This window comes from Vanacampus margaritifer, chromosome 15 (genome assembly GCF_051991255.1).
Source record: "Vanacampus margaritifer isolate UIUO_Vmar chromosome 15, RoL_Vmar_1.0, whole genome shotgun sequence".
NCBI lineage: Eukaryota > Metazoa > Chordata > Actinopteri > Syngnathiformes > Syngnathidae > Vanacampus > Vanacampus margaritifer.
Window position 1 is genome coordinate 14341762 of NC_135446.1, and position 18353 is coordinate 14360114.

The 18353-nt window shown below is 45.5% G+C and overlaps 2 protein-coding genes across 3 annotated transcripts; both read right to left on the reverse strand.

Annotated features, from left to right (window-relative positions):
- Nucleotides 1-792: 792 nt before the first annotated feature.
- Nucleotides 793-5506, reverse strand: LOC144034483 (ras-related protein Rap-1b-like). Of its 2 annotated transcripts, XM_077543260.1 has the most exons (9): nt 5489-5506; nt 5131-5251; nt 3579-3648; nt 3403-3471; nt 3261-3317; nt 3029-3169; nt 2764-2907; nt 2603-2698; nt 793-2245 (listed from the first exon to the last, which is right to left on the reverse strand). In XM_077543260.1, the coding sequence occupies exons 3-8, from the start codon at nt 3633-3635 to the stop codon at nt 2612-2614; spliced, it is 555 nt and encodes a 184-aa protein (XP_077399386.1). In that variant the 5' UTR covers nt 3636-3648; nt 5131-5251; nt 5489-5506; the 3' UTR covers nt 793-2245; nt 2603-2611. The 2 variants fall into 2 exon arrangements, with proteins under 2 accessions (XP_077399386.1, XP_077399387.1); XM_077543261.1 differs by lacking the exon at nt 5489-5506 and having other exon boundaries at nt 5131-5269.
- A 719-nt stretch (nt 5507-6225) lies between these two features.
- Nucleotides 6226-18223, reverse strand: cand1 (cullin-associated and neddylation-dissociated 1). Its single transcript, XM_077543256.1, has 26 exons — nt 17906-18223; nt 16482-16557; nt 16342-16409; nt 16109-16263; nt 15906-16029; nt 15318-15405; nt 15080-15248; nt 14894-14999; nt 14242-14387; nt 14024-14175; nt 13797-13937; nt 12395-12536; nt 12023-12231; nt 11777-11945; nt 11620-11709; nt 11292-11445; nt 10785-11022; nt 10515-10703; nt 10300-10443; nt 8950-9085; nt 8688-8864; nt 8524-8619; nt 8290-8459; nt 7494-7658; nt 7298-7405; nt 6226-7171 (listed from the first exon to the last, which is right to left on the reverse strand). Exons 1-26 carry the CDS (start codon nt 17971-17973, stop codon nt 6947-6949), a joined length of 3705 nt encoding a protein of 1234 aa, XP_077399382.1. The 5' UTR covers nt 17974-18223; the 3' UTR covers nt 6226-6946.
- Between the last annotated feature and the right edge of the window lie 130 nt (nt 18224-18353).

Here is an 18353-nt window from a genome sequence, read left to right on the forward strand (position 1 = left end):
ACATGCACGCAAGCAACAGAAGCAGAACAGAACCAAAAGCACTTTTGTGGGCTCCATTGGTCAACATCATCAACATGCATGTAGGAAACAAACTAAACAAAAGTGCATAAAAGTTTTCTTTAGCCTAGTTTACATTGCATGCCGACTCAATGGGGGTCATCCTAGAGGGCGGGGCTACTCTGTCCCTCAAGTCACATTTGTTTTGTTGACAACAAGCAGGGTAACAGGATGGCGTCCGTTTGTCATGAGACCAGCAGTTGACCAATCACATCGTGACCAATCACAACATGATTGGTCAACTGCTGGCCACATGACATATGAACGCCATCTTGTTACCCTGCCGAAAACCGAGTTGGCCAAACACTCCCTGTATATGGCTCTGGTTGACAAGCCTCGGTGGCGTCCTCTTGTGGCCACACGACGGCTGTTGCGAGCATGCTGATACCACGGCGCCACCTGGAGGCCGAACGGACAAATGCTAGCATGCTACATGACCAACACGCACCTACACAAACCCTCCACACACACAACCTCCCCACAAAACCTCACGCACACAAATGCACAGACACACGACCATCAAATATATAGACAGACGGACGACAAATTTACACACTTTCACAAGAGACATCCATACACTCACACAAACAAAACATCCACATACAAACTTCCATACACAAAAACACATTTACACTAACACACATCCACACAACTATCATACACACTAACTTAAGACAGCCACACAAGCTCCACACACACACAAAACTCTCACATGCAAACACACAAATGCACATATTTCAAGACTTAAAAGGCTTTTAGTGGCTTCAACAATCTCCTCTTCCATCAACACTGAGGTTAAGCGTCAAACACAAAAGACACAAAAGGCCGAGAGTAAAAGCAGCACAACAATCGCACAATCTCATCCTCCTCCTCATCATTTACACAACCTTTCTCACGTGTGTGTCTTGTGTATACTTAATGTCCATAAACATGTCATGACATGTCAATAATACAATCTGGACTCACATGCACGCACGCACGCACGCACACACAGTAGTGGACCAGTGTGAGTCTGCTGTCCAAAGGCAACATGTCCGCCACAGGAAGTGGAAGCAGCAGCAGCAGCGAATCTGGGCTCAAACTCACTGCTAAGAGCTCACAGCGCAAAGCCACACACGAGCTAACCTGCTAACAGCCACAATAATTAAAGTGCGGCCAAAATAACTGTTTCTGTAACGTTGTAACTGTTAGTTGACATTAACAGGCAGAACAAAAAAACATTCCGTTAACAGCGCCACATGCAGAAATGCCACACACGAGCTAACTGTTAATATCTCTAAAGAGATGCAGCCAAAATAAAAAAAAATTAAACTGCTGTCAATAGGCACTGTAAGTCATTAAAAAGGGAGTGGGTGGGAAAAAAAACATGCATCTAATAGCAACATATGAAGAAATGCTACACACAAGCTAACCCACTAACAGCTAATATCGCCATAGAAGAGCAGGCAAAATACGTTTTGTAATGTGTTGTCAAAAAGGGTAAGCCAAAAGCACGTCGCTAACAGCACCAAATGCGGCATTGCCGAGTGCTAAAAACATAAAAACACGGCACTAATGGCAAACGGTGCCACATGTGCCAATGATACACGTCAGCTAACCCGCCAGATGCTAATATTAATGTGTCTCATCAACCTTGGCACTTACAGTTATCATTAAAAAGCGGTGCTAAAAATACACCGCTAACTGCTAACGGAGCAGCTGAGGTTGACGTTAGCCATGCGTTAAAATGGCGAGCTAATGCCAAAATCTGGTGCTGCTGCTGCGTCGCCGCCCCCTCCCGGGAAACAAACAATTCACATAATGAGCAAAACAATCAAAAATTTCACAAACGCTGTACAACCAGAGCCACGTACACACACGCACGCACACACACACAGTCAGCCATGTTGGCAGTGACATCATCACTTTGCGCCTCTGGTCTGAAAGATTGAAAAGGAAAAGAGAAAAATAAAGCAAGAAGCAGAGAGCATGATGGGAAATTGGCAGCCCATCATCATCATCATCATCATCATGACAGTCTTTTGACGTTTGGTTTCCAAGGCAACCGAGGAGGAGGACAAGGAAGGATAACAGACGCGGTTGTCATGGCGACAGACTTCCAACTTGATGGTCATGTCGTTGGGGGCGAGGCTAGTCGGAAGATGTCCTCTGGTTGGTTGCTTGGTTGATGTTGGTCAAGTGAGCACAGCTGCAAACATGAAACAGTAAGTCAGAGTGTGTGTGTGTGTGCTTTTGTCTTTGCTACATTGTGGGGCCCATACACATGTTTTTCCAGGTTTAACTATCATTGTGGGGACCGACTTGAAATTGTGGGGACATTTCGGTGGTGCCCACAAGTTCAGACCTCTTTTTGAGGGTCAAGACTTGGTTTCAGAGTTTAGGTTTAAATTGGGTTGTGGTTGAGGTTGAGGTTAGGGTAAGGAATGGGGGTAGGCAATCATTTTTGATGGTTGGGGTTAGGGTAAGGGGCTAGGAAATGCATCATGTCAATGAGATGTCCCCACAATGATACAAAGACAAGTGTGTGTGTGTTACCGACACATACCTGCAGCCATTAGAGGAGCTGACAAGTGGACTTTTTGCGAGTTCTCCCGGGAACTGGACTCTTCCTGTTGATCTGTCTTACCAGATCATAGAAAATCTGTACACACAACGCACACACACGTAAGATGGCGAAGCTCCGTGATGCAGCACGTGCACACTCACCTCGTTGACGTTAATCTTGCTCTTAGCGGACGTTTCGAGGAAGGCGCATGAGTTCCATTGGCGAGCGAGGCCCACACCCGACTCTTTGGCCACCACACGCTCCACCTCCAGGTCACACTTGTTGCCCACCAGGATCATCGGAACCTATACACACACACACACACACGTGAGCACAAGATCTCAAGTTATGGTCGTGGTCCTGGACCTTTGTCAATGTGTGCGTGTGTGTGTGTGTGTGTGTGTGTACGTGTGTGTGCATATGTACATCATCTGTGTCCTTGACGCGTAGGATTTGCTCTCGGAGGTCCTGAAGGTCATTAAAGGTCGACTGGGCCGTGATGGAGTAAACCAAAGCGAAGCCTTGACCGTTTTTCATGTAGAGGTCGCGCATGGCCGTGAACTGCTCCTGAAACACACGCACACACACACACATGCACGTCACCTCCTGTATCCAAGGTGAGTGTCAACACATTTGTGAAATCATAAAACAAGCTTACTGTCCCTGCCGTGTCTAAGATCTCCAGCATACATTGCTGGCAATCCACCTCCACTTGCTGCACACATAAACACACACACGAGAAAAAAACGCATGAGGGTGTTGATGTAGTGCGATGGTGGTGATGCATTCACTAGTCTTACCTTCCTGTAGGAATCTTCTATCGTGGGGTCATACTTTTCTACAAAGATTCCCTGAACAAACTGGACCGTCTACACACACACAAAATCAAATCCAAGGAAGTAGGGCATCAGTGTGACACTGCATGTGTGTGTGTGTGTGTGTGTGCGTGTGCAAGATACAATGAAAAGTTTCTTACCAGAGCAGACTTGCCAACGCCACCAGATCCTAAAACCACCAGCTTGTATTCACGCATCTTGACCTAATCTCTACACACACAAGCACACACACAATTATGTTAATGAGCAGGTCACATGGTCACACAGCTGGTCATGATGTCACGAATGCGGAATCAAACCGTTGCCATAGCATCGTGTAAGCATGTTCGTGCGTGCGTGTATGCAAAAGCAAACTTATGCCTGAGTGAGTGTGTACGTGCGTTTGTGGCTGTGAGTGTATTCCTTAAAGTGTGAGTGTGTGCATGTGCATACCAGTCATGCCTGGTGTTGTGCTTGCTGTAACAAGACACAACATGACAATACACACACACACCATGCTTAAGTGAGGGTTGCTGTAGTGATGGGTGCGTGTATGTGTAAGCAGATGACAACGCTTGCATAGATGATGATGATGATGATGTGTATTGTGTAGTGTTGAGGAAGATGGAAAATTGCAAATTCAACAAGTTGTGACGGGTTTAGTAGTGTTGACACATGCTAATGCTAATGTAGCTTCAATTGAAATACAAATCCACATAGCGACTGGTTGTTGGACACTGAACGCTTCACATAAACATGAACCCAGAAAACGACAAAACATACATTTTTCCTATAGTCCCTGAAGTAATCATCACAATGTAGTAGTTGGACACTGAACACCTCACTTTCTTAAATACACTGTACACTCAAATATATGACTAAAATGCCCCCTTTAAAAGAATCCTTGAATGCCTCATCATGTTCGTGTACCCATGTTCGTGTACCAGAGTAAAGTTGTTTATTAACATGCAAGCTGTTCTTTATTGGCCAAATATATTTAAAAACACACATCTCTTAGTCTCTGGTAGTTTGGGCCACACTATTAACTCAGTAAATAACCCACAATGGGGGGAAAAAAGTGATTGCTTATCTGAAGAAATTGGTCCGCCTACAGTCCTTGAATGCCTCATTATGTTCATGGAATCAGTCAAGTTGCTGGACCCTGAACGCCTCATGTCACACACACTCACTCAACTAGGTGGGGTCTGTCAGTACTCATAGAACGTGTGCATGTGTGTGTGACAGACAGTCAACACGGAGATAAAGTAGGGCATAGACGTAAACAAAAAGACAGACAGACAGAAGTTGTCGTGAATAAGACGGAAGTTCCTGTATTTCCGCGGCCGCCCCGGGAGCTCGCCTGGCCGTCCAGCTCTCCGCCAGGCCCCGCTGAGTGTAAAGAGCTGAGCGGGGGACAGACGGGCAGGCCGCCATCACGTCAATAAAAGCACAACCACGGCGACATCCTGTCTGTCAATTTGAATTCCCGTCTGTCTGTCTTTCCGTGAATCTTTCGCGACTCGCTTCCGCAAACCGGCCCCAGCTCGCCTCGGCCTGCCCCCCCCTCCAATCCACCCCTGCAACCCCACTCGAGCCCAGCCCAGCCCAGCTTGTCTGTCACAAGTGGTCGCGAAGCGTCGTGTCTCCGGTGACACGCAGACGAGAAAAAAAGTTAAAGTAACGAGAGGGAAAAATAGTGAAAGAAAGCCTCACCGTCATCCAGCCGTCGGCTGCTCTTCTCTCTCTCCTGTTCTGTGTGAACGTCGCTCGACCACGAGCCGCTCCCTCCTCAGACCGTCAAGTCAACGACAGGAAGACACAAACGGACGTCCGACTTCACATTTCAAAATAAAAAGTATAACGGAAGTTGATCTAAATTGTACTAAATAATGTCCATATTTCAAGCACTTTTATTAAACACAATCAGGTTAGTATTTAAAGGCTAACATGATAATATATACTACTTATATATATATATATAAATGTCACACAATAAAAACACCTCTAACAATTGCACAAACAAGCAGACATTCTCATATGTGCTAAATACAGTTAGCAGTCACACACACACCTAAGTGTTGTGAAGCCACACCCAAAGAGGAAGGAGTCACCAAGAATATATTATATATATATATATATATATATACATATATAATATAAATAATATAATATAATATATATATATACAATATATAAATGTCACAATAAAAACACCTCTAACAATTGCACAAACAAGCAGACATTCTCATATGTGCTAACATAAGGATAGCAGTCACACACGCACCTAAGTGTTGTGAAGCCACACCCAAACAGGAAGGAGTCACCAAGAATAGCGACTTCCCTTTAACGCACACACACACACACACACACACACACAGACACACTTCCTGTTTGTGAATTGCTGCTGATAAACGAACAAGTGGAAATTCTTTATTTTTTTTTAAATAGATACCTTCAAGTTTTTACACCATTTCACTTCTTCTTTCTTATTATTTCTTCAACTTTGATGGAGCTAAATCTCATCAGCTTCGAAATTGAAATGTTTTGCAAATGGGCAGTGTGGAGGACTAGTGGTTGGCATGATTGCCTCGGATTTGACGTTCTCAGTTCGAATCTGAGCTCGTATGGATTGCTTCTCCCACATCATCCATGACTGTTTTGTTTCTGCAACGTGGAAGTATTTGTTAAAAACACCCATGCTGGGATTCAAACCAAATCTCACAACTGAGGCATACATGACCACTGGTTCAGCATGTCGCCCATCATGCTGCTTATTCGCGTGAAAATATGACACGTGCGAGTATGAAGGCAGGCAGAAATGGACCTTTATTTCTTAACTTTGGGCGATAAACAAGAGCAGACCAGCTCAAACTAGACAGAACCAGTTGCAAACGTTACCATGGTAACTACAAACATCCCGTTAAGTCTGCAAACACGCGCCAACATTTACTTCCTCTCTTCCTTCCGTCTTCAGGAGGCGGCATTGAGGGCAAGTTTGTGTGTAAATGGGAGGAAACGGAGAAGCCGATTGGTCCAAAAAGGGGAACAACCTGCCTCACAAGCATCCAACTGGTTGCCACCGCCATCCCATAAAAACAAAAAACGAAAAACACAAAGCTAGTAAACTCCCATGGCTCAGCAGGCCTCAGGCAGGAAGTGCAACTTGCCCAGTTCGTAACGCAGCGGCGGCCAATCAGGTCATGGTACCTGTTCTTCGCTTGGCAACAAAAAAAAAAGAAAAAAGAAAAGAAGCCACGATGGAAAAACGAGAGGAACTTCCAATCTTGTCGATGAACGGGTTTCGTTTTGTCCGTGTGGCCGCACGACTTTTCCAAGCGCTGATTTCAGTGCAATGCATCATGGGAACGACCAATCGCTAGGAGGGTGTGTCACTACGTGTATGTGTGTGTGCGTGTGTGTGCGAGTGTGTGTGTCGTCATGGAAACATGCCGCGGGGTTGTCGCTTCGGCAGCGGGGTGCCCTGTCGCATCGTGCGTCCGTCCGTGCGTGCGTCTCTCCGTCCGTCGGCTTAGCTGGTGTCCATGGACTCCATGTTGGCTGAGCTGGAGTCCCGCTGGATGGAGTCAAAGATGGCCGCCAGCTCCTGATTGGATGAGATCTGCGACTGGAACTCGGACATGAGCGGCGACTTCTCGGCTTCGGGGATAGTCAGTAGCGCCACCACCGCTCGCATCGCTGAACGCTTCAGCTCGTCCTGCTTCTCAAACTCCTGCTTCACTGAGTTGGCCTTCACCTGAAACACACTTTATTTGTAAACACACACACACACGCACTACATATCCATTCACATCCCAAAAATGTGTGTGTGTGTGTGTGTGTGTGTGTGTGTGTGTGTGTGTGTGTGGGTGTGGAGGGGCACCTTGGTGGTGCAGGTGGCTCTGAGGGGCTCCACCAGTCGGTCCAACCTCTGCAGGACGGCGCTAGGACAAAGCGAGGACAGCCGGGCCAGCATGAGGAAGGTCAGCATCTGCGAGGGCGACAGACAAGAGAGCGCGTCAGGCGGCGGCGGCGGCGGGTGAACGATGCCGGCCAGCGAGCGAGCCAGCGGTCGCCACCTTGATGTCGTAGTGGTCTTTCAGGCCGTCCTCCACGTGGTTGAGGAAGGTGAAGATGTCGATACGGTCCAGGCAGCTGTCCAGCAGCGTGTACATGCACTCGAAGGCCGCCTTGCGCAGGTCTAGCCCGTCGTCCACCGTGTGTTTGAACGGGCCCATCTCCACCTGCACGCGCACATCAATCAAGTTATTATTTAAAGTTCACAGATTTATTTACAAGTAACATTAAATATGTTTGCGTTAAAAAGACAACTGCCTGATAATTAAATATTCAAATTAAGGAAACAAAATGATTTTCATTTAATAATCGGTTGTGACATTCTGAAAAAAAAAAATCCTTTCAATTGTATATTTACAATAGATACTAGCTGCAATTAATTTATGATTAAAAATTGTAATTGCTTGACAGCCTTAATAGGTGAAAACTGGCAATATAAAATAGTTACATTCAGGGATGTGATTTGACCAAAGTGAAATTATCTGAAAATTTAGCCGGGGGTCTGGGGGCCACCGGCACCCAGCTAGGTCCAGGGCAGTGCCCTGGTGGGGGGACAAGGGGGGCGAAGCCCCGCGGAGCTCATGGGTTTTCCGTGTTTTTAAGTACTTTCAATGCACTCACATGACAAAGAAATAGACAAAACAACAGCATAAAATTTCAGATTCAGATTCATCAATGAAGATGTCTTTTGACTACAGGAGCTAATAAAAATGAAAAAAAAAATATATATATATATAGAGCTAAATTCAGCTGGCGCTGCAGTCGTCCAGAGATGTTGTTGCTGTCGTCGTCATTTACCTCTCGAATGAGCTCCTTGCGCACTTTGGTCTCGTTGTAGAGCTGCGGCAGGACCGAGTCCAGAAGCTCTCGGATGAGGCTGGGCTTGTTGTGTGCCGCAGAGTTGAAGGTCACCAAGGCCACGCGCCGCACATTCAGGTCTGGGTCTTCCAGCGTCTTCAGGAAGTCACCTGTCGCGCACACACGCGTCACAGCGAGCTCGCGCGCAACGTGCGCGTAACCGCGGCAACGCACCTATGCAGTTTTTCAGCAGCGGGTCGATGGGCTGCGGCTGGTCCGAGATGGTGAACTTGACGGCCGTCACCACCGAGCTCCGGGAGTACGACGAGCCTGCAAGTGTACACGGGAAGCACGACGTCAGTACAAACACACACGCATGTGCATGCGCGCGCACTTACCTGAGAACAGGTATCCTTTGAGTCGTGGCAGCAGCGTTTCGGGGTTGATGAGCGTGAGTTTCCCCAAGCACTCGGCCACCACATTGCGGGTTCCTTCCTCCTGGCACTCGCAGTGCTTGAGCAGCAGCGTCCACACCGACTCTACGTACGGCTTCAAGCCTGACACCGACGCGGAACCTGAACGCGCCGTGCCGTTAATACACACGTGCACACTACAACCGTGTACGCTTGTACACACACACACACACACACACATACTCACTGATGATCTCCTTGAGCGAGTGCAGGAGCAAGTACTGGCGCTTGGACGAGGAGATCTCCTGCAGGACGAAGGGCAGATATTCCGGAAGGTTCCCCACCGCGATGCTGCCCAGGGCGTACGACGCCGCCGACTTCACCTGAGACGGACCACCACAAAAACCGCTACTTGTCAGATCGCCAGGATGTCCACTACATAACTGATTAAAGCAGAGCAGTTCAATACTTCCCCCACTAGATGACAGAAGGTAAATAATTGATCTGAATTCTCAGCGGTGACTCCACTTAGAGGTTATAGCGTTAGCTCAATTATAACGCTAATTAGCATCTAAGTTGCCGTGCTGTAACCGTTTAAGCAACGGATTAAACACAAGCAGTGCATCAACAATATGTAGACTCAGTCATACACTTCATCCTCTGTGTAGTAAGAGTAACATTAGTCCGTACTGATGATCTGAGAAAAGAGTTAAAACTACGCTACGAATCCCGAGCTCTAGGCAAGGACTGCCACAAACGCTAGCGGGATTCACAATGATGCTTCAACAGACAACAGTCTGTTTTACACTGCCCCCAGGTGGCCAAGTTAGGCACATCAGAAGGAGCAAATTTAAAATGATGACGTATGACTAAAACATTCATTGTTTTTAATTTGATCGAATTATGTAATTAAAGGTGTATTCAAGGATCTTTTGTCGCCGCGTCTTCCGGGTGAATCATCTTAACGATTGGTTCTCAATCCCGTCAATCAATCGTGCATGCTCGTACCTAGATGCGCATGCGCGCTTCCGAGTGTTAGTAGCATGCAGCCGCTGAGCTTTGGATTCAGCCATTCATCGTTGTAGCTCCACCGATCCCACCGCATTGAAATTGGCTGAGAGCCGCAAGAGGACATCCGTCTATGAAATGAGGCCGGCTGCAGAGACTGATGAAGATGAGGTCGTGTGTTCCCGACATTTGATTTACTGGGGGGGGGGGGAACTTTTTTTTTTCACATCAGAAATTCTAGTTAAACTCTTGTAAAATGTACTTTGAATTTGAACCTTTATTGGCTTTTTAAAGTAAATATCACTCGATTCCCCCGGACGAGCAGGAGAGCTGGTAGGATGGTCGTTTGGCTTCTACTTTGAGCAGATCCTTCAATACACCTTTAAATTCCATCACAGTATGAATAAAGTATCTATCCAGCTATCCATCATGACTGTATTAGGAAAAAAAAAAAGTAAAATATACGAGTGCTATTTTCCTCCCTTTTCCTCAATCTCTCATCAAACATTTTTTTTAATATTCTTTTTTTTGTTTAGCGGTTTGCCCTGAGAATGTTCTTATCTCAAATATGTCAAGTTTGGGATGTCACCTCCTCACTGGAGGACGAGAAGGCGTCCAGGATGACGGTCTTGAGCTCCGGTTGGCCGCTCAGGTCCACGTGATGGCCGACCTCGCCCAAGGAGAGCAACGCCAGCAGCCGGATGGAGTCCGTGGAGCGGCTGTTCTTCACGTCCTGGCGGGCACGAGCACACGCGTAAGCCACGCTTTAAGGTATCAAAAACACATGCGAGCACAGTTACTGACCTGTATGAACTGGCCCACCACGGCAGGCCCCTCGGCCGGACACGCCCTGGTGAGCGCGGCCACGCATTTGGCGATGGAGCAGTAGGCTTGCTTGTGAGGCAGCGCCGCACTCTGGGAGTAAACCGGACCCGTCAACATCCGAAGCAGGTCCATGTAGCCTAGGCCCGCCGTGTCCGTCGACACCAGAGCCTGAACGCAAACACAGACATGTAAGGAAATTGACTTTTAGCTGTAAAGCGTTTTTCCACCTTCCAGATACTCAAAGTACACCTGGTAGAAGTCCAACATGGCGGCGAGGGCGCCGCCCTGCAGCAGCGGAGACCTGACGAGTGCGATGAGCTGCGTGAGGATGTTGCCGCTGCTCAGCTGGCCCAGCAGCGACGGGTGCGTCACGGCCAGCGTGGACAGGAAGCTCAGCGCCATCTGCGACACGTGCATGTCGCTCTCCGAGATCAGCGGCGGGAGCTCGGTCAGCACCGCGTCCACCATCACCGGCGTCACCGCCGAGCTGACCACCGCGACAACAGAAACAACGAAGATTAGTGGCAAAAGTACTTCAAATGCATACTAAGATACTTAGAAACTATTGGAAGAACAAGATAAGTACCGACTCAACGCCTTTGCTGTTTTGACTTTCGGCTTGTACTCAAGTACTTAAAACGTATTTCTTTACATTGTTATTACTTTCTTTTTGGGGGGGAACATATCTTCTATTATTTTCAGTAAAAAAAAAACCTCACAGCTCCACTCATTTTATGATCAGACGAAATGCAGTACCTGTAGTTCCGGAGCAGGATGTCAAGTGCGGCCAGTGTGCAGAGCTTGAGCGCTCGCTGGTTCTTGCGCAGGAAAGAGGCCAGGATGGGGATGGCATCGGGCAGGACAGGCCGCAAGTCGATTTTCAACGGGGAGCCAGCGATCAGCGTCAAAGCTTTATTTAGAAAAAAAAACACAAGAATAAGCACTCGTCTACATGATCTCCAAATGAAATCCCAGATTTCTCCTCCCCTAAAAATCTATTTCCCCCCCTGACAAACTGGAATAAATCATCCAGGCCTATTAATAGCGCTCATTTGCATGTCTGAATATTCATGAGGGTGTTGACCTTTAACAGTGGTGAGGCGTGTGATCTCGTTCTTCAGACGTTCCAAAAAGATCAAGAGTGTTCCGTGAAGTTCAGACGGAAGGCGGTCACCTAGGGAAAAACAAAACGTTGAAGCACAAATCACCACTCATCACATTGGCGGCCATTTGTTGGTTACCTAGGTTACAGATGATCTGTCCCATGCAGGAAATGGCACGCTCTTTGACTTCCTGGTCGATGTCGGCGGCTTTGAGGCGTCTGATTGTACAGCTGAAAAGGTCGTTGATGTAGGGGGAGGGGTCAAAGCTTTCCGAGCTTTCTGATTGGCTATCGAGCGGTCTGATGACCTGTCAGACAGAAGCAATGGAGCGGGTGAAAATCTGACCTTTGGGAGAAAAGCAAAATGGAGGCCGGCGGCGATCACCTTGACGAGCTGCTGTGTGACCAGGAGAGCCTCCGAGGTGATCTTGTAGAAGGGGTCTCCCACGCACGCCACCACGGGGGGGACCAGAGCAGGGACGTGAGTATGGAAGGCGTGGGCGGGGTGCGTGACCATGATGATGTGGAGGCACGCCAGCGCGTCAATCTTCAGGTTGGAGCTGCTCGACTTGTCGTTGAGGGAGAAGATGATTCCTGAAAAACAGTCGCTCTCATCACACGACACGAAATGGTGTCATTTTGGACTGCAACTGTCGTATTTCAATTAGCCTACGAATAAGACAGAAATAGCCCCAGCCCCGCCTCGATTGAGCGCGGAAAAGCCCCGCCGAGCGCAGCATTTCACGTGCGGCGCTACCTGGTATGAGCACGGGGATGTGCTGTGTCAGCGCCCCCGGAAGCACGTTGACGAGCTCCGTCAGCATGTTGAAGCAACACTGGCGCGTCTTCACGCTCTTCTCCTTCAGCTGCTTGTGCAGAGCCTTCACAATCATGGCCACCTACGGAAGCCACACAGGCATCAGCACATCACTCAGCACATGCAATCACGCAAGATGGCAATCAAGCTTGAACTTGTCTTTACTGTTTGTTTGTTGGTACTTGTTGTAACTTCAGTAGCTGTTTTTTTTTGGGGCCACTCTTCCTCCTGCAACTTATTAATAAAATAATCCATGATGTCCCTAATTTTTCTCATGTCCAACAGTGTGTGTGGCTCATTAGATCTCCCTCCCTTTGAAAATATATAATAAAAATAAAAATATATAAGTGTTTTGGGATCATAGTTCGGGGAATATAATAGGCTTTAAAGTAGACAGCACAGAGTAATCCAGCCTAATATATAGATAGTCAGAATTGTGTAATATTTGTTGAATTAATTGCACTTTTATAAATTCATAAATTGTTTAAAGTGCAATAATACTGATTTGTATTTATTTATTAAAACGTAGTGAGTTTTTTTTTTAAATAAAATTATTTTCTTTATCTATCCATTGATATATTTTAAACAATATAAGAAAATTACATACATACATTTAGTGTTTTTATAAATTTAATTAGTAAATATATTCGTCAGTAAACCAAATCTATTGATAAAATAATTTCACATATATAATATATTGCATATATATTTTCAAATATAATTGGTTAATTAATTACAATTTACAAAAAAAACAGTTATGAATTACCATTAATTATTATTTTACTATTGAAATTACATATTTAACAAATGATTAAATTACAATTATTGGATTTTAATTTTTTACATAATCTACAAATGACTTGTCCCATTGGCCCCCATTGATATATTTTAAACAATATAAGAAAATTACATACATACAGTTAGTGTTTTTATAAATTTAATTAGTAAATATATTTGTCAGTAAACCAAATCTACTGATAAAATAATTTCACATATATAATATATTGCATATATATTTTCAAATATAATTGGTTAATTAATTACAATTTATAAAAAAGTTATAAATTACCATTAATTATTATTTTACTATTGAAATTACATATTTAACAAATGATTAAATTACAATTATTGGATTTAAATTTTTTACATAATCTTCAAATGACTTGTCCCATTGGCCCCTAAAATGAATAAATAAATGTGGCCCTTGACAATAAAAGTTTCCACAACCCTTGTTTTAAGTATAATTATAGGCAATGATAAATATTTTTAGAGGGTGTTTACTATTTGCTCAACAACTACTAATAGTGAGGGCGGACTGGGGCAAAATTTTCCCTGAGGTCACCTGACTCTGCAGCATGGTGAGGGGCGTATCCCCCTGTTCCATGGCATCCGGGTCAGCCAGCCAGCTCTGAGCTGGCCGCGTTTGCTTGAGCAGCGACAGGTAGGCATGAAACACGTCTGCCTTCACGTTCTCCTCTCTCTCCTAGTGGCGAGGCACATAGACGGGTTAGTCCGTGCGTGCTGCCCATGTTGGACTAAAAAAGCGGGGGGTGAGGGGGGCTGTGTTACCTTGAAGCGAGAGACGAGCGCGGGCGACACGGAGCGGTAGAACTCGGGCAGCATCTCGTGCCGCGTGGAGACCACGGCGTCCAGACACTTGGCCGCCGCCCGGCGAACCTTCCAGCTCATGTCGTCATCATCGCTGTACTCGTCGTCGCTGCCTGGACGCGCCCACAAAGTCAAATTTATTTATTTATTTGAAAAGAAAAAAAAGGGGGTGGGCACACCTTGATAGTCTTCGTCGTTCTGCTCGGCGTCCATGGCGTTATCGTCCTCATCCTCATCGTCAAAGTTGTAGTTGGGGTCATAGGTCAGGTAGCGCAGGCAGATAGAGATGACTGTGGGGACGTGGGCATACACCTCTTTAGGACACCTGAGGAAACGTCAACAAGAGTTCAATGTCCACATCCAAATGTAAACAACTTTAAAAGGTTAAATAAATCTATCTTCCACTATTAAATATAATTTTCACGTGTCATTTTGAATATGTTGGGGGGGTTGCTGCATGTGAAAATTCACTTTGGCTGTTGCCCTTTACAATTCCTAATGTCAAAAGGTAAATGGGTTGAATTTTGTGGTAACATTAAATATGTTTTTGTGTTCATTCTGTTCTGTTATCTGACCCTCTTATATCAATGTAAATACTATGTGCAGCAGTAAAAGAGAAAAAATGTCAATGGAAGGAAAAATGAAAACAGAATTTTTTTTTAAATAGGGTTGGCGATTTTATATTTTGCATGCTTTATGGAGCATGCATGTATGATTTTTTTCTTCTTCTTTTAACAGTATCTTTCCAATACCAATAATCATAAACATTTTAGGGACGACAATTGTGATCTGTGTTCATTGTGATTAATCTCTAGTGTGTATGTGCCTTACCTCCTGACAAATGACTCAAAGGCCTGTATGCAGTACTCTCTCAGCTCATCGTCATCCACATTGCAGAACTTGACCACCAGTGGGATAATCTTCTCCAGGTATTCCCCTGAGCGAATGCAGAAAACCACAAGTGAGCGTCACGTTGTGTTAAAATTGCACGCGTTAGCATGTGCGGGGGGGGCTGACCGATCCGGTGTCCAGCCTGCCTGCTGATGGCGGCGGTGCACTGGATGTACGTCCTGGTGGTGGACATGTTGTCGTTGCGTCCCAGCTCGCTCAGCAGGTGCTCAATGAGGTCGATGAAAACCAGGTTTCCGCACGACATAACCAGGTGTCCCAACGCCATGATGGTCCGCTGGAGGAAGAGCGCGCCACGGTTACAGACATGCGCATGCACACACGCCCGCATGCCAAGTCACCTTACCTTCCTGACAGCCAGCCTTGGCGAGGTGAGCTGAGGAAGCAGGCAGCTGAGGATGGAGGGATGGAAGTTGACCAGCAGCCCCCCCTGTCTGAAACACATGACATGTTAATCCACATCATCCATTCATCCAAGTTAATTTCTCAGTAAAATTATTTGGACTTCAAACAACACAATTGCGAATAGTCAGGAACTTTTTTTTTTTTAAAGTGACCCATTTGCTCATAGCTGGGTCTTGTGTTGTTAATTGTTCCGCCAGAAAAGCATTGTATTCCAAATCAAGGGTTACACAAAATAACTAAATGTTACAAGTTTGAAAGGGCCTCATTTAAGAAAAATAATTAAGTACAGGTAATGTTTTTTTTGGTTTTATTTCTACAACATTCAATCAAACAACTACAGTGAAGGAAATATGAAGAATTTTTTTTTAAGAAAAAAACAACCATGCATAGTAATGTATAAACACACACAATGTAATTGAATGTACATGTTTCAAGAGGCATTCACATTACCTGTGTGTGCTTTTTAATTTTTTTTATAGATCTTAAAAAAATATTTTTTTAATGTATTTTATGGCTCAGCCCTTAATACCTGCACAGCATATCGGCCATGATGTCCAGCGCCTCCAGCTGCACCGACACGTCTTCCTGTTTGGCGATGGCGCTGGTCAGTCGACCCGTAATCTTCTTGCACACGCTGGCGGCCAGGGCCGAGCCTGCGATGAGAGACGATCGTCAGACACAATGTCGTGATGATGATGATGATGATGACGACGACGACCGCGACAGGCGCACCACTGGACGCGGGCGGCAGCTCTCCGATGACGGTCTTGAGGCCAATGGAGGAGATGTCTCGCAGCTGTTCTTTGTCGGACAGCATGTTGGTGCACAGCGTGTCCACGATGGTCTCCACCTGGTACTCCTTCACCTTGCTCACCAGCGGGCCCAGGCTGCGCACACAATAATGATTGAGAAAAACAATTACCAGACCTCTTCAGCCTTCATAGAAGTCCCATTTTTCATTTTACCATTTGACTGCCAAATTCTGAACTTCTCCATTCTTGTCCTCCAGCAGCTTCAGAATCATTCTCACCACCTGTCAATCACAACACCGATTACCACAATTAGGAAAGCTAGCGTAATGTCAAATTGTGAACTTTGAACCTACCTTCCTCTCGCTGTCGTCGTCCAGTTTGATGGAATCCTTCTGCAGTTCTGTCATCAGGTCGTTTGTAGCCATGAACCTGCACACCGCAACCAATCACATCATTTCACTCATAAGCATGCAAAATGATTTGCATCTGAAGAAAAAACATTCAGCATCATCAGAAACAAATGAAATGACTGAAATGTCAGCATCACAGATGGTCACAGCAAGCCCTGATAGTTCATATCATGACATCAAGATTGCATTTCTACCTGTTAAATCAAATTTGTGAGGAAATCAAAATAATAAGTCATGATGGCGTACACTGCCAATGAGTGACAGGCATCACATCACAACTACTCCTGTTCCCATTGATTCCAAGGCTCCTACGATGTCATCACGTGGCTATGCTAACAAGAGTAATAAATGTCAACACAGCGAAGATAACCTAAGCTTGCCAACAGTCACCTCGCCACAATTTCGGCTAACACTAATATGTGCTAAACTGGCTTTAGTTGGGATGAACATGCAATATGATTGACAGGTGTTTTCTCCCCATGAGTTTCCACAACTTTGAGGCTGCTAAGTTTGTGACAAAAACTGGCCTGGTTGATCACAAGCTGGGTTAGAATTGATTTTTATAGTTAATTGTTTTTTTCTTTTGAACTTTTACTTCTTAAATTCAGTTAACTGAAATTTGGACTGTTTAGTAATTTGTTCCATTTGTTTTTATTTTCCTAAAATGTTTAGTTTCAGTTTGATAGTTATTAGTTTTAGTGTTAGATTTTTTTTATTTTTATATGGGGTATTTCACAAGTCAATAAGTATTGCGTAATAAAATGCAACATACAAAAACATGTAAAAAAAATACTACATCAACGTCCAATTCACATTTGGTCCTCTTCACTATTCAATTTGATAACAAATCATTCTAACACGTGATAGCATTGAGAATGATTGACAGGTGTCAACTTCTGCGTTCCCACGGCTTTGAGGTTGCCTCTGTGACGTCATCCCGTGGCCGTTCATGTACAAACACGCACGAGCACACGCACGCACACGGTGCAACTATAGCATATTAGCGTGCTAGCATGACACAAGTTGCATTGAGTGGGGGATGAAGCTAACTAGGCGCAGCTAACGGCTAACTAGCCTCGGTTGTGTATGTGCAATGAGTCGTTAGCGTCACAGTTTGCATCGTCATGACACCGTGGCGCTAATACGCGCTCCCAACAACCATAAATTAGACATTGAGGTAAAAAAATGTCATTTTTCGAAGGTTGTTTCTTCGCGGGCAACCTGACAACGATCAGACAGGTGGCATGATGCTAACTGCTACCATGCTAAAAGGCCTGCTACACAGAGGTCGCCTCTCTCTCCCTTTTATTTTTAGCACACGCGTCTGTTTCAGTGTATAAAGTGTCGCGAGTCAACGGCCATTTTACCTGAAATCTTTGTCGCTGGAAGTCATTTTCTCCAGCAAGTTGGAGATGTGATACGAGGCGCTCGCCATGTCGTTAGCCGTTAGCCTAGCTGCTAGCGCGGTGCTCGCTCTTCAGTGAGTGTGTATGTGTGTTCCGGTTCCGACTCTGTTTTTTTTTTTTTTTTACTCCGATTCTGGTTCTGGTTGCCGCTAATGTCTCCGCTCTTGTCTTTTCTTTCTGTCGTTGTTTCTTTTCTTTCGTGTTTACGCTACGGCGGCGGCGGCGGACGGGTGGGCATGGGTGCGTTTTTAATGTTTCAATGGAACTCCCGTTCTCGCTGCAGAGGGGCGGGGTTAGCGAGACTGGACGCTGCGGAGGTCAAAGGGGACGTACGCACGCACGCACACGAACACACTTGTTGGACCGTCTTCGTGAAATGATGATAAAAAAAGAATAAACTACATTAAGC